The following is a 23,825-nucleotide window of genomic DNA, read 5'->3' as shown; positions in this document are numbered from 1 at the left end:
ACATGTTTTGGCAGCCTATTAACCTGTTGTTACTTTAAATCGTACCAAAGAGTCCGTGAAATAGTCTCAAATTCAGCTCGATAGGCTTGTCCGGACTGTATTTGCTATACGGTATTATAAGCATCATAAAGTCCCTAAAATAAAAAAAATGTCAAACCTATTCTTAAATCAGATATAGCTTAAAAATACCCTCAGATCAAACTCTTAGAACATAGTAGGGTAAGACCTCCAGTGAATGAACACTTAAGGCATTATCCAAGTTTGAAAAATCATTTCTCCTAGTGAATGAACACCGCAAAATCCAGTGAATGAACATCATTTAGATATTTTTAATCAGCTTTAAAAAAACATTTTTAACACTATAAACGTTTCCAGCTCTATTTTAGTAGGTATAGCGAAAGCGTTCATATATTTTTATCCCCTCCATATTGATTTCAAATAGATTAGAATGTAATAAAATGATGGTTATTCACCAGAACCTATTACATATTATTAATAAAAAGAGAATCAATCTTTAAAACAAGAAACAATCAGCTTATTCTGATGAAAAAAGTTAGGATTAGCAAATAATGCTTAAAATAATAAACTTGTCATTGCATTGTTCGTAGTTACATTGTTCAAACATAGAATTAGTAGAAATCTTATAAATGAACACCCCAAATGTTGTATTGTTCATACATAGGCATGAAAAATCCAGTAAATGGACTATATAAATTTTGTTTGTTCCAATATTGGCTGAAAGAATCAGAATCATTTTCTATGCAGGATCACAAAAAGCAAGCTCAATACCAATTCGTTTACATATAAATTTAGAAAAAAAATTAAATGTAGACGACACCAGTAAATGAACACACCGTTCATTTACTGGTTTAAGAACATTTGATAAGCCAGTATTGGAACTATAAAAAATAAAGAATTAATCACATAATACGTCGACAAAGTGTACATTTATAGAAGGTTTAACTCTTAATCTAACCAAATAACCAAACTTTGTACAGGTAAACATTAAATAAGCACTTCATATGTTGCTCCAAACGTACACTGTTCTTATCTGGGATATAATTTTTGCATACAAAACTTCAAAACCAGAAATACGTAAACTTCAAACGCCAGTCACGTTCAAACTGGTCGAAAATAAATTTAGCAGGGGTTGAAATTGCATAGGAAATAGAGTTGTTAATAAGAAAAAAAATACGACAAGTGGTAGAAATTGCTATATTTCTTATTTTAGACAAAAAACGTGATTTTGTGCATTCACTGGGGGGTGTTCATTCACTGGAGGGTTTACCCTAATACAAAATAATACACATGCCAACAGTTAGACCAGGTTTTATCTGTCCCTATACTTAACAATACGGTCTTTACAAACGTATAAAGTTGTTGATAAATAATTTGGAGATATAGAAGTGATATTAGAATACGTCTATTTTTTTCGAGTTATAGAGGTCAAATTACAGATTTCGAGTTATGGAGGTTAAATTTGTATTGTATAGCCGTGAAGGGAATCGTTGATTACTTCGCCTTAATGAGGTTAAATATTTCGAGTAATCGATGGGCTTTGAAGGGAAGGGAATTGCATTTTATTTCGTGTTAACACATTCACTGCCCATGTGCGTCCACCGTCATACGAGTTTGTTCCTTTGCCACGCCCCCTGGCAGTGAATGCGTTAACGAGGATTTTGCCTTAACGAGGTTCGAGTTATCGAGGTTCCACTGTATTACGATGTTAATAGTTATAGTAATTACATGAAACAGCCGTGTCGCTGTTCCATTGACCTCAACCTACCTAATTGCTGTACCCACGCCTAAAAGTCTACTTTTGTTAGGTCACTGAACTCTGACACAATAGATATTTCTAGCTTCATTATTGTGATCATAAAGTATTATTGTGATCGTTGTAAATATGCTAAGGGCTTGTGCACAAATCACGCGAGGATTTTTCGGCTACTTTTTGAAGAATCTAAGCTCGGAAACCGGTTAAATTTACAAACTGTTATCATGTACTTGGCGCAAAACCTTTTAATTTCGGTTTCGCTCGAAAAACCGTTATATGTAAACTGATTTAAGGAGAATATTTCCATAAAGTTTTGTCTAATAACCGGTTTAGAACAATAAAAACCGGTTTCTTCCTATGTCTGTGTCTATGTTTACGTGGCACACCGCCAGGCCGGCCGGGCGTCTCGTCGCTCGTCGAATAAACCAGTTTATTAGTTACAATAAAGTTCGGAGGAAAACCGAAATAACCCGGTATTTTATAAACCGGTTCCGAGCCTTGTTAAGAATACATTTTTGCAACATTTCAATAATTTAGGACAACCTAAATAATAATAATTATTATTTTTGTAGGGCCAAGCCTACGCATGTAACTTGTTGTAGTACCATGTACAATTAGGAGTATTGCTGTTTGTAGCAGATAATTCCTATTTTTGTGTAGAAATTTTATTTTTCTTCTGTGAAATGTTGGCTGTTCAAAACATAAACTTAATGTTGACATGTTTAAGTTGAATGTAGGGATGCACTGATCAGTGCTAAAGCATACCAAATGTTAAATAATCATAAATAGAAGCACTATGTTATTGAAATAAATTATATTAGAAATACCGTGTTTTAAGAGCGCTCTTACAAGAAAAGTCGAAATAATGCAAAATTGATGATACTAGTCGACGAAATTCAGGACTTTGCGCTCATTATTAGAAACAATGAGTGCTTGTTCCACTAAAAGCGTCTTCTTATCTTTATAAATATCGTTGTAAATATTAGAAAAAGGACTTATTAAATTAGTAATGATTTTTTTTCTGATGGTCGTTTCCGAAAAACCCCGTGAAGCACTGAATGGCGAGCTCTTATTTGGAAATGTTGAGAATTTTACTCTGCTAAACCTGGCTATTTTGTATTACTAATACCCTGTACTTTAGGCATATCAAACTATATTTTTCCTACATACCTTTGAGAAAGAGAAAATCAAAGTAAAACGAACTCGATTTTCTCTCCGAAACAAGTGTCAATTCCTACGAAAATCTACTTAATATCGAAGTCATTTTCATACTCAAGCAATCTGCAACGTTTGCTTATACTGTTGGTATACATTAGTGTTTATGAAATTCTACTATAATTTTTTGGCAATTTTTTGAAAACTACTCTATATTACCGATGACGCGCGCTGCGCCAGCTCAGTGCCGCGGCAGAGCTTGTAGAGGCAGGACGTGTGTCGGTCGGCTCCGCACATTTTCAACGGAGACGACGAGGTTTTTTATCATTGTGTGCGGCGGGCGCCGTGTAAAACGCTATACTGTGTGCGTGTAAACCGCAACGAGAGACTTTGATCCTAGCACTGTTTTTATAGTATTATAATTTATAATGGTACAGTTTAATAAACTACCGGACAGGATTAAAAATATTTGAAACGACCTGACATTCTATATGTATTTATTTGACTCAAGATAGTACTCAGGGTCTGATGATGGAGCCGGAAGGTGGTCACCGGTACCAATCAACCATGCAACTAAACCACTTCGTGTTTAGGCTCGTTTTATTCATCTCAACAAGATCTTTGACACAAGATAGTACTCAGGGTCTGATGATGGAGCCGGAAGGTGGTCACCGGTACCAATCAACCATGTAACTAAACCACTTCGTGTTTGGGCTCGTTTGATTCGGCTCAACAAGATCTTTGACTTAAGATAGTACTCAGGGTCTGATGATGGAGCCGGAAGGTGGTCACCAGTACCAATCAACAATGCAACTAAACCACTTCGTGTTTAGGCTCGTTTTATTCGTCTCAACAAGATCTTTGACTTAAGATAGTACTCAGGGTCTGATGATGGAGCCGGAAGGTGGTCACCGGTACCAATCAACCATGCAACTAAACCACTTCGTGTTTGGGCTCGTTTGATTCGTCTCAACAAGATCTTTGGCACAAGATAATACTCAGGGTCTGATGATGGAGCCGGAAGGTGGTCACCGGTACCAATCAACCATGCAACTAAACCACTTCGTGTTTAGGCTCGTTTGATTCATCTCAACAAGATCTTTGACACAAGATAGTACTCAGGGTATGATGATGGAGCCGGAAGGTGGTCACCGGTACCAATCAACCATGCAACTAAACCACTTCGTGTATGGGCTCGTTTGATTCGGCTCAACAAGATCTTTGACTTAAGATAGTACTCAGGGTCTGATGATGGAGCCGGAAGGTGGTCACCAGTACCAATCAACCATGCAACTAAACCACTTCGTGTTTAGGCTCGTTTTATTCGTCTCAACAAGATCTTTGACTTAAGATAGTACTCAGGGTCTGATGATGGAGCCGGAAGGTGGTCACCGGTACCAATCAACCATGCAACTAAACCACTTCGTGTTTGGGCTCGTTTGATTCGTCTCAACAAGATCTTTGGCACAAGATAATACTCAGGGTCTGATGATGGAGCCGGAAGGTGGTCACCGGTACCAATCAACCATGCAACTAAACCACTTCGTGTTTAGGCTCGTTTGATTCGTCTCAACAAGATCTTTGACACAAGATAGTACTCAGGGTCTGATGATGGAGCCGGCAGGTGGTCACCGGTACCAATCAACCATGCCACTAAACCACTTCGTGTTTAGGCTCGTTTTATTCGTTTCTATAAGATCTTTGACACAAGATAGTACTCAGGGTCTGATGTTGGAGCCGGAAGGTGGTCACCGGTACCAATCAACCATGCAACTAAACCACTTCGTGTTTAGGCTCGTTTGATTCGTCTCAACAAGACCTTGGACACAAGATAGTACTCAGGATCTGATGATGGAACTGGAAGGTGGCCACGGGTACCAGTCTACCATGTAACTGAACCACTTCGTGTTTGGGCTCGTTTGATTTGTCGCAACAAGATCTTTGACACAAGGTAGTACTGAGGGTCTGATGATGGATCCGGAAGGTGGTGACCGGTACCAATCAACCATGCAACTAAACCACTTCGTGTTTAGGCTCGTTTGATTCGTCTCAACAAGATCTTTGACACAAGATAGTACTCAGGGTCTGATGATGGAGCCGGCAGGTGGTCACCGGTACCAATCAACCATGCCACTAAACCACTTCGTGTTTAGGCTCGTTTTATTCGTTTCTATAAGATCTTTGACACAAGATAGTACTCAGGGTCTGATGTTGGAGCCGGAAGGTGGTCACCGGTACCAATCAACCATGCAACTAAACCACTTCGTGTTTAGGCTCGTTTGATTCGTCTCAACAAGACCTTGGACACAAGATAGTACTCAGGATCTGATGATGGAGCTGGAAGGTGGCCACGGGTACTAGTCTACCATGTAACTGAACCACTTCGTGTTTGGGCTCGTTTGATTTGTCGCAACAAGATCTTTGACACAAGGTAGTACTGAGGGTCTGATGATGGATCCGGAAGGTGGTGACCGGTACCAATCAACCATGCAACTAAACCACTTCGTGTTTAGGCTCGTTTGATTCGTCTCAACAAGATCTTTGACACAAGATAGTACTCAGGGTCTGATGATGGAGCCGGCAGGTGGTCACCGGTACCAATCAACCATGCCACTAAACCACTTCGTGTTTAGGCTCGTTTTATTCGTTTCTATAAGATCTTTGACACAAGATAGTACTGAGGGTCTGATGATGGATCCGGAAGGTGGTGACCGGTACCAATCAACCATGCAACTAAACCACTTCGTGTTTGGCTTCGTTCGATTCGTCGCAACAAGATCTTTGACACAAGTTAGTACTCAGGGTCTGATGATGGAGCTGGACTGTGGCCACGGGTACCAGTCTACCATGTAACTGAACCACTTCGTGTTTGGGCTCGTTTGATTTGTCGCAACAAGATCTTTGACACAAGGTAGTACTGAGGGTCTGATGATGGATCCGGAAGGTGGTCACCGGTACCAATCAACCATGCAACTAAACCACTTCGTGTTTGGCTTCGTTCGATTCGTCGCAACAAGATCTTTGACACAAGTTAGTACTCAGGGTCTGATGATGGAGCTGGACTGTGGCCACGGGTACCAGTCTACCATGTAACTGAACCACTTCGTGTTTGGGCTCGTTTGATTCGTCGCAATAAGATGTTTGACATAAGATACTACTCAGGGTCTGATGATGGAGCTGATGATGATAGACAGGTACCCGTCGCCACCTTCGCGCTCCATCGTCAGACCCTGAGTACTACCTTGTGTCAAAGATCTTGTTGAGATGAATAAAACGTGCCTAAACACGAAGTGGTTTAGTTGAATGGTTGATTGGTACCGGTGACCACCTTCCGGCTCCAACATCAGACCCTGAGTACTATCTTGTGTCAAAGATCTTGTTGAAACGAATAAAACGAGCCTAAACACGAAGTGGTTTAGTTGCATGGTTGATTGGTACCGGTGACCACCTTCCAGCTCCATCATCAGACTCTGAGTATCACCTAGTGTCAAAGATCTTGTTGAGACGAATCAAACGATCCTAAACACGATGTGGTTTAGTTGCATGGTTGATTGGTAATGATACCTTCCAGCTCCATCATCAGACCCTGAGTACTGTCTTGTGTCAAAGATCTTGTTGAGACGAATCAAACGAGCCCAAACACGAAGTTGTTTAGTTACATGATAGACTGGTGCCCGTGGCCACCTTCCAGCTCCATCATCAGACCCTGTGTATCTTCAGTGTCAAAGATCTTGTTGAGACGAATCAAACGAGCCTAATCATGTTACTACATGGTTGATTGGTATCCGTGACCACCTTAATCATCATCAGATCCTCAGTACCAGTTCGTTTTTAAACCCTCGTTGATACAAACTTTACAACCTATAGGTACCAAATGCAATGACGAAACATGTAAATAAGCGAGTAGGTACCTATAATTTCTTTCGAGTAATATACCTTCATAAGTACGAGTATGGGGCTATTCATAAATTACGTCGTTTCAAATGGGAGGAGTGGGGGGGGGTCTGGACATCGGATGATGGTAACATGACGTAGGAGGAAACAGATTCATCCGAAGCTTGATTTTTGGATGATTTGAGGGGTGGGGGGGGTCAAAAATCGTCAAAAATAGATGACGTAATTTATGAACAGCCCCTATGTACATTTGCACTGCATTTAGTATTTTCGTACTTACCAAATAACAGTTTTAGAACTTTAAAAGTTAAGTACAGTTAGTGTTGTTATGGTTGATTTCAATATGCTTCGCGAAGGATCAAGAATGTTTAATCCATCATTGTAGTGCGAGTGTGGTAGAAGGGATCGGCATACTGAGCTCGCACGGCCTGCCGCAGCGCGTAAAATACCTAAACTCGCTCAACGCCGAAATGTAATAGCGCTCTTAATAAATTTCCCAACTGGTTTTATACTCATGTAAAAGTACTGATTAGATCAATCATGCTTGAGTAATCAATGCCATTAAAAAAAACCATGTATATCATAATTAATATAACAATGGAGGTGATTAAGTTAATTATGTAACTATCAAGTTTATGTTTATTAATCATGATATTTTAAATGTTAGATTTGCATACAATATAAGATATAGGGTAAACCCTCCAGTGAATGAACACCCCCCAGTGAATGAACAAAATCACGTTTTTTGTCTAAAATAAGAAATATAGCAATTTCTACCACTTGTTGTATTTTTTTTCTTATTAACAACTCTATTTCCTATGCAATTTCAACCCCTGCTTAATTTATTTTCGACCAGTTTGAACGTGACTGGCGTTTGAAGTTTACGTATTTCTGGTGTTGAAGTTTTGTATGCAAAAATTATATCCCAGATAAGAACAGTGTACATTTGGAGCAACATATGAAGTGCTTATTTAATGTTTACCTGTACAAAGTTTGGTTATTTGGTTAGATTAAGAGTTAAACCTTCTATAAATGTACACTTTGTCGGCGTATTATGTGCTTAAGTCTTTATTTTTTATAGTTCCAATACTGGCTTATCAAATGTCCTGAAACCAGTAAATGAACGGTGTGTTCATTTACTGGTGTCGTCTAGATTTAATTTTTATTCTAAATGTATGTGTAAACGAATTGGTATTGAGCTTGTTTTTTGTGATCCTGCATAGAAAACGATTCTGATTCTTTCAGCCAGTATTGGAACAAACAAAATTTCTATAGTCCATTTACTGGATTTTTCATGCCTATGTATGAACAATACAACATTTGGGGTGTTCATTTATTAGATTTCTACTAATCCTATGTATGAACAATGTAATCACGAACAATGCAATGACAAGTTTATTATTTTAAGCATTATTTGCTGATCCTAACCTTTTTTCATCAGAATATGCTCGTTGTTTCTTGTTTTAAAGATTGATTCTCTTTTTCTTATTAATATGTAATAGGTTCTGGTGAATAACCATCATTTTATTACATTCTAATCTATTTGAAATCAATATGGAGGGGATAAAAATATATTAACGCTTTCGCTATACCTACTAAAATAGAGCTGGAAACGTTTTTTGTGTTAAAAATGATTTTTTAAAGCTGATTAAAAAGATCTAAATGATGTTCATTCACTGGGTTTTGCGGTGTTCATTCACTGGTTTTTATGTTCATTCATTAGGTTTTTGGGTAATTTTTGATAAATTCTGCTATAACTCAAAAACTATGAAAGTAGTAAAAAATCGCAGAAATTACTTTATTATTTATTAAATGAGGATTCATTAAATTGCAGATAATTATTGAAATTATTAATGAATGCTGAGAAATGATTTTTCAAACTTGGATAATTCCTTAAGTGTTCATTCACTGGAGGTCTTACCCTATAAGCAAAGATACATTGATTGAGTAAGATGTGTAAAATCTACGCTAATTTCGTGCTTCGAATTTGGCAGGTAAACGAGATGGAGCTGTACATCTCCATATATTTTGCGGTAACTCTGTCAAAAGTTGACAATTCAGTGACCACAAAACATATAGCACAGTACAGCACCATCTGTTTTGGATGTCAAACTCCAGGGCACGTTTTTAGGGTTCCGTACCCAAAGGGTAAAACGGGACCCTATTACTAAGACTCCGCTGTCTGTCCGTCCGTCTGTCACCAGGCTGTATCTCACGAACCGTGATAGCTAGACAGTTGAAATTTTCACAGATGATGTATTTCTGTTGCCGCTATAACAACAAATACTAAAAACAGAATAAAATAAAGATTTAAGTGGGGCTCCCATACAACAAACGTGATTTTTGACCGAAGTTAAGCAACGTCGGGCGGGGTCAGTACTTGGATGGGTGACCTTTTTTTTTGTGTCGTTTTTTGCAGTATGGTACGGAAACCTTCGTGCGCGAGTCCGACTCGCACTTGCCCGGTTTTTTATCTTAGACTTTACTTCTCTATTGATATTTTATTTATTTATTTAAGCCTTTATTTTTCCTTAAATAGTATTTAATTATGATGTTATTTTGCTATATTAAGGACCCCTTTCGGGTATAGGCCTCCTCCAAATCTTTCCACCTTTTTCGGTCTTTTGCCGTGATCAGCCAATTTTCTCCGGCTGTGGCTATGATGTCCTTGGACCATCTTGTTATGGGTTTTCCCGCCTTCCTTTTGCCATGGGGTCCTGGCCACTTTGTGACTTTGTTAGTCCATCTGTCATCTGTCAATCTTCCTATGTGGCCGGCCCATCTCCATTTCTGTTTCAGCGAAAACTCGAGTGCATCTATGATGTTTGTTTTGGATCGGATGTATTTGCTGTTGATCTTATCCTTTAGTTTTATGCTGAGAATGCTCCTTTCCATTGCTCTCTGGCATGTTCTTATCTTTAATTTGTTCTTGTTTGTGTCTATTGATATAAGCTAATGTTATTTGATGCACAATTGTTGATAATATGAAATTATTTATCCTCATTAGGCCCACCATGCAAAATTTTCCTATATTGTCTAGTAACCACAACAGAAGCCTTTCAAATTCAACCTTAATCTAAATAGCACCTTAGCAAACAACAATGAGTACCATTTTGGTTGAGAATGGCACAAATGATATTATAGCACTATAAATGTGTATGGGTAAAGCTTCACATATTTTTTCCTTTCTCAAAGTAGCAATCTGACTCTTTTTTTATTGTAGAATTTGTAGGTTTTTTTTAGAAAGAGTTAGAGAAGGCCTTTGCCAAGCAGCACACTGAGAGCACTTAAGAGATATACTACTCAGGATAAACGGTCTTATAGATAGGTAGACAGAATTTGTAGGTACATAACAATTAAGTAATGAGTAATTTGTTATGTTTGAGTATCTTCTCATAAATATGAGATCCAGCAGTGTGTCACACTTCTAAGAATTACTGCACGTATATTGGTTCAGTATGTAAACTATGACTCTTAAATATTTTTTAAATTTTCAAGATAAACATATCATTTTAGAATAATTATAAATAGTGATGGTAATTTAATGTTACCCCCATTTGGTAAAGAGAAAATCTTTTTTATTTCATTCTGTTATCTTTGTTGTGCCAGTATAAGAATATAATAATAACAAATCGGCATTGAACTCATATTTAATAGACGGTTAATGAAAATCGCCCTAATTATGAAAATTACTAGCTACACCGCCTCACTTTCTCTCAACGTCTCTCTCACTCACTTATGAATGAAAATATACGTAACGATACAAATATATGCAATACTCACGTCGTAGGGCACCATTTTTTCAGCCAACGACACCCTGTCTCGATCTGAAAAGCAAAATACAATGCGAAATCAGGACACAGGATTCCTCACTAGATACACTAAACTGCACTGCACTTCACGAGAGCGATCGAACAGGATTAAGCAGTGTATTATTAGATTTAGAAATTATGTACCATCATCTTCCGACCCCGACGGCTGGGCTACAATTTCAGACTTTTTTATCCCGGATTCCATCACTTCTATATGATCCGTGTCGCCCGAAGCCATTTTTGTTCCACTGTTACACCCCCTATTTTGAAGTCACTATAGTCAATCTTTGCACAATATAATTTATCATGGCTCACATCACACTTGCATTACTAACACAACGATTCACAGTAATTTAATTAGAAGAAATCAATTAGTTTACGCGAAAAAGCTCGCCCAGTTACATCCGTCTGACACGACCGTTCATATTTAACTGGGTTGCCGTACTGAAAAAATGACCATAGACTATAGAGTTCTTGGCATAGTGTTGTCAATCGATATTTACCAAAAAAAGATGACGGTTTTTTTGCGTTGGAATTATTTTATTTTTTAACACTGGCAACTCTGATATCGGCGAACGCCATGTTTGTTTCTTTTCCGTCATTCCTTTGCCGCGGAGAGATTTTTTAAGGTTATTTCTTATTCTTATCTTGGCGTCTGTTTTGATTCTCAAAGAAGTTCATCTTGTTTTTATGAATACGCACTCTCTAGTTAAGCATTATAGACTCAAATTGGTTAATACGTGATTGCAGATAGCGTCGTGCAGCTGTAGCTAATATTATAATCGGCTAATATATTTACCGATTGACGGCGTTGTTTTTATGAAAATGGGCAAGAAAGTAAGAGAATACAAGTCTGGCGACTTTATATTCGCCAAAGTCAAAGGATACCCAGCATGGCCGGCTCGAGTAAGTCTTTAAATTCGATTTACACATATAAATTATGGGCTTAAAAACAAATGACTTGAAATGGAGTCCCAGTGGTGTTTTAGGCGGGAAGACATTTTCATGTTCGTCCCTACGCTTGGGTGCAGAGTTATTATGTAAATAATTATACTGTATAGCAGCCTTGCTACCTTTTGAGGCCTGCTTGACAGTGAAAACTTGCTTTTAAATTACATAATTTGACAATAGAAGTGGGGCATTCTGTTCCAATTTTGCTAAATTATGTGCTTCTATATACCAAACTAGACATATAACTATATTTTCTCTTATTATTAGTAAGATTCTAGAGTCAGTGCAATGTTACTGACACAAAGGACTATTAGAAAATAAAATTCTAAATTCATTTCATTAGTGACAGAAATCTCTTTGTAATATAGATAAATACATATAGCCATAACACAAAGACTATATTTTATTTTTAACAGGGGCAAAATCAGTTTTATTATATTATTATGTCTATTTAAATAGATACATAGATAGTGGATAGTAGGATAGTGTGGCGGCGGATCTGCTTCAGCTTCGCGTCAGTAACTGGCAGGAAGTTGCGCAGGATCGGGACAGGTGGCACACTCTCGTTTCAGAGGCCAAGATTCTCTTTGGATCGCTGAGCCAAAATAGTTAGTTAGTTTAAAAAGATACATCAATTAATACCTCACTATCTTCAATGGGATGATAAAATAATATTACCTAAACAATGACAGAACACCAACATGTGGAATTACAAATATTAGACGAGCATTAGAACTCAGATTATTCTAAAATGAATTGTCATTGTTTAAAAGAAATCCTCTGTCTCGTCCTGTCCTTGTCCTGAGAGCCTGAGAGCACACTCTAGTTGGCAGTGCTACCAACATAAAAAAATTTAATATCATTATCTGTCTCTCTATCACTCTTGCATATTCAAGCGCGCTGAGGCAGATAATGTTTTTTTATTATTATTAAATGTTGGCAGTAGACCTTCTGGTAACTCTGGTTCTTGTTGCATCCTGAGATATTTATACGGAGCCTAGTTCTTTACTTTCATAAATTTTCTTTGTACAATATTATATTACTGGTGGTTTCTTCCCATAACATGAAAATCTCACTTTTATATTAGAATTAAAAAGTATATCTTCTTCTTCTTCTCAGCATATTTGCGTCCACTGCTGAACATATGCCTCTTTCATGGATTTCCATGTTGTTCTGTATGCGGCGGTTCTATGCCAGGTCGGCCCTGCCGTCTTTCTAATGTCGTCCGAAAAAGTATATAATTACTATGTATTCTCATTTTGAGTATTTTGTTTCATCAACTTTGCATATATGCTAACGTCTACGTAATTTACGTTCTATACATCTCGCTCACACTAATATGTCAGTATGAGCAACATGCATAGAAAGTAAGTTACGTTCCCGCTAGCGTTTATGTCAGTGCCAATCTGATGGTATCCATATTGTTCTTTTATTTTACAGGTACAGAAACAGAATGGCAAGAAGTATTTCGTATACTTCTATGGCACTGGGGAGACGTGAGTATTATCAGTTAACTAACTATTCTACTGCAAGACCCTTCCAATTTTAGAGTTCTGTACCTCAAAAGGAACTTTTGTATATCTGTCCAAGTTAAAATTTGGTATGCATATGCAAATAAATATATTAAACTGTAAAAACAATGAAAGTGTAAAAGAAAAATGTATGAAATAAAGGCTATTACCAAAAAGAATAGATAGTATAGAGGGGTCCTGTCATTGTAAATTTTGTAGTCACTGTAAATTTACTGCCATCTATCGACACACAACTAAAACTCAAAATGAAAACGCATAAAGTTATCAAAAAATGTATATATATGGATACATGATTTTATTATTTTTATATCATTTTGATCCATGTTCATTTACTGACATCTATGTGTTAAAATTGTTAAATATGAAACGGTGTCGTCACGCCATCTAGCTGAGGATAGGCTAAAGGTGTGTGCGACATCTATTCGAGAATGACTTTTACTTGAATTCCGAGGCACGTTTTTTCCTTAGACTTTATACGTCTTATACGAAGTTACATATGTCTTTGCTATTACTATGCATATGTAAGCTCATAGATGGATGGGGCTCTTTTGGGGGATAAATGAAACAATATGTTGTATATCAAATGCTTCATGTTATATAAATCAAGGCTTATTGTGAGAATCTCTAATATTTTTTTTATAATTTTAAGATAAATGAGTCTCTTAACTTCAAACTTGGGTAAAGCCATCTATTTTGATACAAGAAAAGGTAATAGGGTAGATATTTGCTGAGAGGGTCGAATGTATATACCCGAGTTTGAAGTTAAGTGACACAAATAGTTATTTAAGAAATAGGAAATAAATTGTTTTTTTAATGAAATAATATCATCTAAATGGGACAAGTGAGATGGTCTGGTGGGCACCTACATATGCATATAACTTGCGAGGGTTTGTTTGAATATACTTAATGTTTATTATATTTTATAATTCCAGCGCCAACCTGCCTCCGAACATGATATTCGACTACGCTGAGAACAAGGACAAGTTCCTGAACAAGTCGGTGAAGCGCAAGGACTTCAACGACGGCGTGAAGCAGATTGAGCACGACTTCGCTAATAATGTGCCTTTGGAGGAAGTCATCGGAGCTTTAGCGGTAAGACATCTTGGTGGTCTTCCATTACATCAAGTTCCTGAACAAGTCGGTGAAGCGCAAGGACTTCAACGACGGCGTGAAGCAGATTGAGCATGACTTCGCTAATAATGTTCCTTTGGAGGAAGTCATCGGGGCTTTGGCGGTAAGACATCTTGGTGGTTCTGTAGAAACATCAAGTTTTTTTTTTATGAATGGGCTTACTCATGGCCACAGACTAGCCGAGGCGTAGACGTGGCCTACGATGCGAGCTCGCCCAGAAGGTGCCTGTTCAGTGTTCACTCTTGATTAGATTTTTCTAATAATCTATTCCATTTGGATCTTAGATTGCAATATTGTTAACAAAAAATCCTGCCAAGTGCGAGTCGGACTCGCCCACCGAGGGTTCCGTAATTTTTTGTATTTGTTATAGCGACAACAGAAATACATCATCTGTGAAAATTTCAACTGTCTAGCTATCACAGCTCATGAGATACAGCCTGGTGACAGACAGACAGACAGACGGACCGACAGTGAAGTTTTAGTAATAGGGTCTCGTTTTTACCCTTTGGGTACGGAACCCTAAAAACGTGACTGGGTCATTCGGCCAATGAGGTACTCATTGAAATATTACCTCAGTACCTCATTGTTATATTGTATCATTTGCCTAAAATAGTTATTTACAGTACATATGGTCCTATTTTCCCGCACTAGTGCGTAAAATAGCACTTTTCGTGCGTATGTCAAAAGTTTAAAGGGCCATATATACTGTACGTTTTACAGTGATCGACTCGTGTCGATTTAAAACACTCCCTTCGGTCGTGTTTTAATTTATCGCCACTCGTTTCGAATTTCCTCTTTTCCGCACTTGTATCGTAAATAACTATTTAAGATCCTGCCCTGTCCTGATATGAATCAAAATACTTAAAATACATGAGTGACCCATTTTAATATACAATATGTCTGTGTCTCACGGAAGTTTTGTTTTTTTTAATGTTGGCTAGTAACGATGGCCGTGAACTCGACCATACTATTATAATAACCTTTATCATATAGGAGGCGGAACCAGCGCCCGCCGACGACAGCATGAATGAGACGGCCAATGACACCGCCGACTCGGCTATTGACACCACTGCTGCAGATGAGACCATGGACGAGGTGAGTGGCTCTAGAAACTCCAGGTATATGCATATGACACCAGTTTATTGACATATACATATCTAAGAACATCGGTACAGTATTTAGCCCTGCATCTTTTCTCACTATAGTCTGTATCTTTAGGTATTTAAATAGTAAACAAACAATTTGTATATTTTCGGGTAGTTATAACATTTATTGGTTAACCAACCAATTACAAAACCGCCTGGATCAGTCACTGAACGACCTGACTTTAACCTACATTATTTGATCATGTAATGTTTTCATCTACCCTCAAGTGGCTTAAGGATCCATTTGAGGGTAGATTTTGTTTATTTTTATTTAAATACCTAAAGATACAGAGTATAGAACAGGATTTTATGTCTCTAAATCATACTTTCTAAGACTAAGTGTGAAGCGCTGAAATCCTTACATTAACGTAGTTCATAGCCAAAGTCAGCATTTTTGAGACGAGTGCTGATTTGTCGAGAGTTCTCACATGTACCTATTTATAAATTACCATCTCCATACCAAATTTTATATGTGTAATCTGTCCAGAGGCGTGTACAAATAACAGACAGAATTATATAATTACTTCCGTACTTATTGTAATTGATGCATGTGGCATGAATAGTATTCCGTGTTGGTGTTATTTAAATAGGAATTTTGACTTGACCCGTAAAATATGATTTAAGTTTTTCTAAAACAACGCATGATAAACGTGGTGTTTAGAGTTAATTAGTTATGTGTTATTTTATCGAAGGAAATTTACAGTCAAAGCACCCGCGTCATGGCAAAACAGCGAGTATAATGCGTCTGAGAATCTAAACTAAAATGTAGTTTAGCTTTAGAGAATAAATTAACTTTCTTTTCTTTTATTATACGTAAGTTTAAAATTCATTTGATAACGTGACGTGCGTTCGCGTTTTCTTTATGTCTATTTTTGTACGGGATTTTGAACAGCGCGCCAAGCGGGACGTTTTGGAAACTCAAAATACCATACAAAATTACACTTAACGCAAAAGTGTCGTCACTCAAGCCATTGAATGAAATTTACACTACATATCGTTTTATCATAGCATTAGAAAGAAGGTAAGCGATCTTGACATGTCTTTTAATTGAAAAACGCTTTTTAAAAATCAGTAACTATTACTTATGAAAGCAGAAGAATATAAATGATCGTAGTAGATTCATAATTGTTACATATTTGCCGTGACTTTTTTAAAACGTGTTTTTCAATTAAAAGACACATCAAGATTGTTAACCTTTTTTCTAATGCTAAAAATACGAACTATAGTGGTACAGTAGTTTAACGTAATCTTTGACGTATACGAATGTTTTTCGTGCTTTATTTTGCTTTTAGTAGATTTGTATAATTTTGTTTTTAGACTGCGAACGACGGCCCCGTCGAGGACTCGGACGATGCAGGCGCGTTGGTTATTGACGAAGGAAAGGTGATGCTTCTTTTATTATTTGCTTTGCTTTATACTCTGTATCTTTAGGTATTTAAATAAAAGTAAACAAACAATTTGTACATTTTCGGGTAGTTATAACATTTATTCGTTAACCGACCAATTACAAAACCGCCTGGATCAGTCACTGAACGAGCGTCGGAACTTTAACCTGCATTATTTGATCATGTAATGTTTTCATCTACCCTCAACTGGCATAAGGAGCCATTTGAGGGTAGAATTTGTTTACATTTATTTAAATACCTAAAGATACAGAGATAAGTCTAAACTACTTAGGCATGTATCATCTGTCTTTTAGGAATAGTTGCAGTTCTTTTCTTAGAATTTGTCCAGTTTTTTTCGGAAAAGAATGTGGGGGCATTCCACTAAAATCTCACTTACGAAATGCTTTTATCTTATATGGCAGCTATCAAAATCAAATGAAGCTTGAGACTGTGCTGCCAATTTGTTGGCAAGGTCATGAAATATTACCAGACCTAATATCCTTTTCTCAACATCAGACTTATCAGAAAAGTGACATCGTAAACGACATTTTCGTCGAATGCCTCCGCGTTTTATTATTATTATTGAGAGCCTGTTGTATCCGACTGCTGGGCCTTTGCTCAGTTTTTTCCATTCCTCCCGGTTTTGAGCACTCTTCGGCCATTCTTTTTAACGTATTAACAAAATTAAAAAACATAGAATAATTTTAAGGTTTAGACTCACTTGTATTAAGTCACTCGCGCAGCGTGCGACGCGGCGAGCCGCAGTACGCGATACACGGCCGTCGTGAACGCTGCTCGCACTGTTAGTGCTTGAGAAAGGAGACCTAGGCTCTCCGAAACATGTCGCGCGAGTGACTTAAAACAAGTGAGTCTACCCCTTAGAATTATTCAATGTTATTATGTCTCACAACAGTTTAAATTCGAAAATTAAAAAAAAATACGTTCATACTACATTGCCATTATGTATCACAAAAAAAAACGTCTTTTTAATTATTAAGTACCTAATTAAATGTCAAATGGGAAAAGTGATTACCATAAACCACCTTTATCTGCACGCCCAGGGCAATGAACACCATTTTACAAAAACACGCACATGTATAAACCTAACAATCAAAAAATCAAATTATAAACTAATACTCTATTTTTCTAGCAGAAAGGCCGAAAGTCCTCCGCGAAGCCGGCGGCGACGCCCAAAGCTAAAGAACCCAAGACCCCGCGCGGCCGCCCCAAGAAGGATGATAAAGAGGATGAGGAGGAAAAGAAGGACGAGGAGATTGTTAGCAGGAGCGGCAGGAAGATCAAACCTGGGAAGAGGTTAGTAACTAAACCTTAACATTTACAGCAGAAAGACCGAAAGTCCTCCGCGAAGCCGGCGGCGACGCCCAAAGCTAAAGAACCCAAGACCCGCGCGGACGCCCCAAGGAGGGTGAGGAGGAGAAGAAAGACAAGGAGATTGTTAGCAGGAGCGGCAGGAAGATTAAACCTGGGAAGAGGTTAGTAACTAAATCTTAACATTTACGGCAGAAAGGCCGAAAGTCCTCCGCGAGACCAGTAGCGACGCCCAAAGCTAAAGAACCCAAGACCCCGCGCGGCCGCCCCAAGAAGGAGGATAAGGAGGACGAGGAGGAAAAGAAGGACGAGGAGATTGTTAGCAGGAGCGGCGGGTAGATCAAACCTGGGAAGAGGTTAGTAACTAAACCTTAACATTTACAGCAGAAAGGCCGAAAGTCCTCCGCGAGACCAGTAGCCACGCCCAAAGCCACGAAGGAGGCCAAGGAGGATGAGGAGATTGTTAGTAGAAGATGCAGGAAGAGATGCGTTAGTTTAATAGAAAACAACGTCAAAGAGAAAAACAGATATTTATTACCGTGACATACATCTGGTAGGTACGTTGCCAAATGAATTACATGATTGTAAGCGGCCACCTTAGCCAATGGACTGCTCGGCTTGAAATTGGCTCCAGGAAATCAAGAGACACAAAGCCACAGTCTATTAAACAATACAGTCATTCGACGAAGCCGTATAGACAGGGCAATCATGCGGGGTGCGAGGGGCGAGGAGTGCTGCATACATCGCCATTATTAGTAGCTCGGTACTTACAGGGTACTTACGTGTCTTATTTGAAATGTTTTAATTTTATGGACTGTGTAAATGTCTGTGACAACCCTACTGTGTTCTTGTGCGGTGTCGGCATTTACGCAAACATCAAAGGCGTCCACTGTTACTTTTTACACTGTGGCTACGCTCTCAGTTTAAAACGAAATTCTGACATTACATAAAATATGACATGAACATTAATGTAAGATATATCTATGTCTGGTACTATTTTACGTTGGTATAAAATATTATTCAAAGAAATAGAGTGAGTAGAAGTTTTGTACTTATAATTGTATGGGAGCGGCTTTGTTGCGGCGGTTTCTTATGACTCTTTACTATGAATATATCAATATATCTTGAGCAAGTGACGCCGCAACAGAAAACTGCGTCACGAAAATGATTTTTTAGTATTTAAGTTTTTTATAATTGTATTTATATGTTAGTTTGTAAGGTATGTATCTATGGGCCTTAGTAGCCTGAAAATAAATGCTTTGATTGATTGATTGATAAATAATTATATTAATATTTACTTGTAAACTAGTGCCCTTTGACAGTTTTTCTTGGATTAGATACCCATTATTTATTCAAGTACATGAATAATGGCACCAACGGTCCATACATTAAAAATGTCACTTGCCGAAATGTTGTTTTAGAGACATAATAATATTTGCGATTGTGACATACATTTTTTTGACGACCGTCGACCGGTCTGGCCTAGTGGATAGTGACCCGCCTGTGAATCCGATGGGTTCAAATCCCAGTAAGGGCATTTATTTGTGTGATGACTTGATGAGCACAGATATTTGTTCCTGAGTCATGGGTGATTTCTATATATTTATGTATTTGTATGTTATTGTCTGAGTACCCACAACACAAGCCTTCTTGAGCTTACTGTGGGACTTAGTCAATTTGTGTAATAATGTCCTATAATATTTATTTTAATTTATTCTTTTATATATTATATACACAAACCCGATTTACTGATGACCCCTATGCTTCCCTCTTCCAAAGTCATTTTTTAAGAGAATTCATATACAAAATACATAATACTAAGACACGTAATGCAACACAATATTATGGTAACGTCGAGCTGATCTGATGATGGACACAGGAGGTGGCCATATGAACTGTGAATACTGTGATAAAACAATGCAAACCAATAGGGTATTTTCCTACTAGTCAAATCAGTTACTTTTTGAGAACTGTCAAAACGATTTGCTAATATGGAATTTATATGAAACATTACATCGTGACGTCACGGTCAACTCACCTACTTTTTATATTTCTATCCGATTTATTAAATAGAACTTGTGTTTAAAAATAACTCCTATCTGTGTTTTTCTAATAATTATCTGGTGCTTTATTTCATGCATGGTGGAAAATAATTTATTTTAAATACAGTATAATACCGTATTGTGTTTGGGGTTGTTAGAATTATCTCGATAATTATTAATTGCCTATTGAAAGAAAAGTACAGCTCCTAAAACTTGTACAAAATATTAAATTGTTGACAAAAAACTTTATTTTCTAGATACATAGACGAGCAGACAGACGACAACGCCACCCTGCCGTCGCCGGCGCCCAAGAAGCGCCGCGGGGCGTCGCCTAGCGCGGAGAAGGATAAGGAGGTGAAGGAAAAACCGCAGGACAGGAATATTAAGGCGTACAACACCGTACAACAGGTACAGTACATTATACATAAATAGTAGAAACTTTTTTCATACAACCTTTGAACCCGCGACCTCCGGATTGAAAGTCGCACGCTCTTACTATTGGCAGGCGTGGCTCACTCCGCGATTTCGTCGCTTTGCTACAGGTAGCTAAAAGTACATCCGTTCCACACCAATTTTGGTGGCTAGCCATAAGCTGCGCGTGGCGCTGTCGCCACCTAGCGGCCATATCTGTGCTGATCGTAACAGACGCGTTTTGAGTGAGTCTTCTGTATCTAGTACTATTATTTATTCTGTGCTATTGGGCCACCAGCGCTTAAGCGGTTATTACAATGCCTGACAAATTTGAGGGGTGTAAGTCGCTGTCAATATCATATAGGGTCATTCCAGGTGATTTCAACAAATCGAGTGTGCCGTATGATTTTTGATTTGAATAAAAAAAATTGAGGATATACTTCATGGTGGCAGAAGTGCTGAACCACCGCCAGTTTTTTTTTTATCTTTTAATTTCCAAGTTTTGCCCATTCGAAGTTAGCAGTGGGGTTAAATTCCTGCTTTTACAAAATCAGACCTAACTTTTTTTCTATAAAAGGTAACGAAATAATTATTACTTTTTTTGATTAGGTAAGAAATGTGGATATTATACTGTATGACAAAATTTATCTGAATTAACTACAAAAAAAATGGTGACCACCCGAAGTGTATACCTAATTGGTCAATTATTGCAATTTTAAATTGGTTCTTGTGCCAACCCTGGTGCATATCAAATATTACTTTTTTCTGAAATATAAAGTACTTGCCGTGTTCATCTTGTAAAAAAAATATAATTGTGTTAGATCAATTACTTCTAATAGAAAAATATAAGTGAAAATTGAGAAATTCGAAAAATGCTCATGTTTGACTCTAAAAAAATCCATGTGGAAGATAAAATAAAAATTTGATTTTAGTCAGCAAATATAGCTGATATCTTCGTTAATTAGATTTAGAAAAAAAAGTTTTGTTATTTTGCCTATTTTTTGAAATATGATTTTTTAAACTGCTCCTCTCATACATTTTCGCTCTTGTTGTATTTATGCAGATTAAAATACATATGACCTTAAACTTATAAATATGAATGAATTCGATGGAAAAATATAAATAAAATCCAGACGATTGAAATTTACTTTATATATTTATACAAAAAAAAATCATTTGCAAACCTTTGCTACTTCAAAATTTTCTGAAGTTGAATAACGTCGCACTTTTAATTCACCACTTCATTATCTCCTAGATAAATACGATTTCCTATAGAACTTCGATAAGGATTATTGGGCCGTTTACTTATTACCCATGTAACATGCAAATAAAGCTTGTTAACAAGTCAGGAGGCGTCGGTTATTCACTACACGGCCATGGTATAATAATATACTCCGCCTGGTACTCTATTCCCGTCTTTTCTAGGTCACCTAACTGACACAAGCCTACGTCATCATGCGACAGCGCTATATGATAATATGCGATAGCGCTATACATAGCGGCCATGTTATTGTGACGTAGGCCTGTGTCACTCAGGGAATAGAAGACCATGTTTTATTAGACCATGTACACGGCTAAATTAAGAAACATTCGCAAGTGATTCACAATCCTTGTCAGGTAACAGTGCATTGTCGAATTTCTACCCTCATTAAATTTACAAATGAAATTATTGCCATGTCAAAAAAAATATTTGAACATAAAAAACGTAAATAATATCCGTATGACCAATTACCGTCCCATTTTTATTAATTTATAACATAAAACATTTTGTATCGATAGTTGTAAAAAGTAGCATGTTAAAAAAATCATATTGCAAAAAATAGGCAAAATAACAAAACTTTTTTTTCTAAATATAATTAACGAAATTATCAGCTATATTTTCTGACTACAATCAAATTTTTATTTTCTCTTCCACATGGATTTTTTTAGAGTCAAACACGAGCATTTTTCGAATTTCTCAATTTTCACTTATATTTTTCTATTAGAAGTAATTGATCTAACACAATTATATTTATTTTACAAGATGAACACGGCAAGTACATTATATTTCAGAAAAAAGTAATATTTGATATGCACCAGGGTTGGCACAAGAACCATTTTAAAATTGCAATAATTGACCAATTAGGTGTACACTTCGGGTGGTCACAATTTTTTTTGTAGTTAATTCAGATAAATTTTGTCATACAGTATAATATCCACATTTCTTACCTAATCAAAAAAAGTAATAATTATTTCGTTACCTTTTATAGAAAAAAAGTTTGGTCTGATTTTGTACAAGCAAGAATTTGACCCCACTGCTAACTTCGAATGGGCAAATATTGGAAATTAAAAGATAAAAAAAAAAACTGGTGGTGGTTCAGCACTTCTGCCACCATGAAATATATCCTCAATTTTTTTTATGCAAATCAAAAATCATGCGGCACACTTTTTAATTCAAATTTGTTGAAATCACATGGAATGACCCATGAGTTTAATTTCTCCACTACCTAAAGGTTGTCTGGAAGAGATCGCTCTTTGGCGATAAGGCTGCCTGTTGTTTACCTCTGTCTTCATGTATTATTTGTGTTTCCATGTACATACATTTATTCTCAGGTAAAAAAGAAGCAATAAAGGGGATTTGTATTGTATTGCATCACTAGGTAATGAATAATGATTTTTCTTATGTGACGTTATCTATAAAAAGGGACCTTATTGTCGATGGCGCTTACGCCATTATTAACGATGCTCCGTTATAAATACAATGCCGCGCGACGCTGTGCGGCGTAAGCGCCATCGACAATAAGGTCCCTTTTCATAGAGTCCCAATATTATCTTTATTTCCTGTTTCATTGCAGTCGGAACTTCGGGAACTGAAGGAACCCTTCAAAAGTGGTGAGTTATACTATACCTAGTCATTAAGCCCTTAAAAAAAACCATACTACTACTAAAATGTATAATAGTTATTTGTTTTACAAGGGGGCAAAGTTGTTGTTTAACTGCTCGTGCTAATATTGATACCCGAGCAAGAGAAAGATTCCAAAATTGAACCACGAGCATAGCGAGTGGTTCGAAAAATGGAATCTTGAGCGTTGCGAGGGTTTCAAAGCACGAGGGTTAAACAAAATTTGCCCCCGAGTGAAACACAAAATTTTTCACCACACCAACTTGAAGCAAATATTAAATGTAAAATATCAAACAAAAACAAACCAAATCAAATCCAAATGAATGTAATTAAAAATTTATCATCCAAAATCATCATTTAAAAGTCATTTCTACCAGCAAACA

General features: G+C 37.2%; 2 protein-coding genes across 2 annotated transcripts in view; one reads left to right on the top strand and one right to left on the bottom strand.

The window, feature by feature from the left end:
• LOC134802645 (uncharacterized) overlaps positions 1-11,086 on the bottom strand; it is an 89,175-nt gene extending 78,089 nt beyond the window's left edge. Inside the window, exons 1-2 of the mRNA XM_063775280.1 lie at positions 10,780-11,086; positions 10,607-10,650 (exon numbers count right to left, since the gene is read on the bottom strand). Of these exons, the coding sequence (XP_063631350.1) occupies positions 10,607-10,650; positions 10,780-10,873 (138 nt within the window). The 5' untranslated portion in view covers positions 10,874-11,086. The remainder of the gene's footprint in view (positions 1-10,606; positions 10,651-10,779) is intronic.
• Positions 11,087-11,187: 101 nt separating this feature from the next.
• LOC134802864 (PC4 and SFRS1-interacting protein) overlaps positions 11,188-23,825 on the top strand; it is a 29,999-nt gene continuing 17,361 nt past the window's right edge. Inside the window, exons 1-8 of the mRNA XM_063775599.1 lie at positions 11,188-11,541; positions 13,027-13,082; positions 14,051-14,210; positions 15,243-15,344; positions 16,712-16,777; positions 17,930-18,093; positions 20,408-20,558; positions 23,396-23,432. Coding sequence (XP_063631669.1) covers positions 11,455-11,541; positions 13,027-13,082; positions 14,051-14,210; positions 15,243-15,344; positions 16,712-16,777; positions 17,930-18,093; positions 20,408-20,558; positions 23,396-23,432 — 823 coding nt within the window. The 5' untranslated portion in view covers positions 11,188-11,454. The remainder of the gene's footprint in view (positions 11,542-13,026; positions 13,083-14,050; positions 14,211-15,242; positions 15,345-16,711; positions 16,778-17,929; positions 18,094-20,407; positions 20,559-23,395; positions 23,433-23,825) is intronic.

Source organism: Cydia splendana, chromosome 25 (assembly GCF_910591565.1).
Source record: "Cydia splendana chromosome 25, ilCydSple1.2, whole genome shotgun sequence".
In the NCBI taxonomy this organism is placed as follows: domain Eukaryota; kingdom Metazoa; phylum Arthropoda; class Insecta; order Lepidoptera; family Tortricidae; genus Cydia; species Cydia splendana.
The sequence above is the reverse complement of the archived record's forward strand: the minus strand, read 5'-3'. Positions and strand labels throughout refer to the sequence as shown.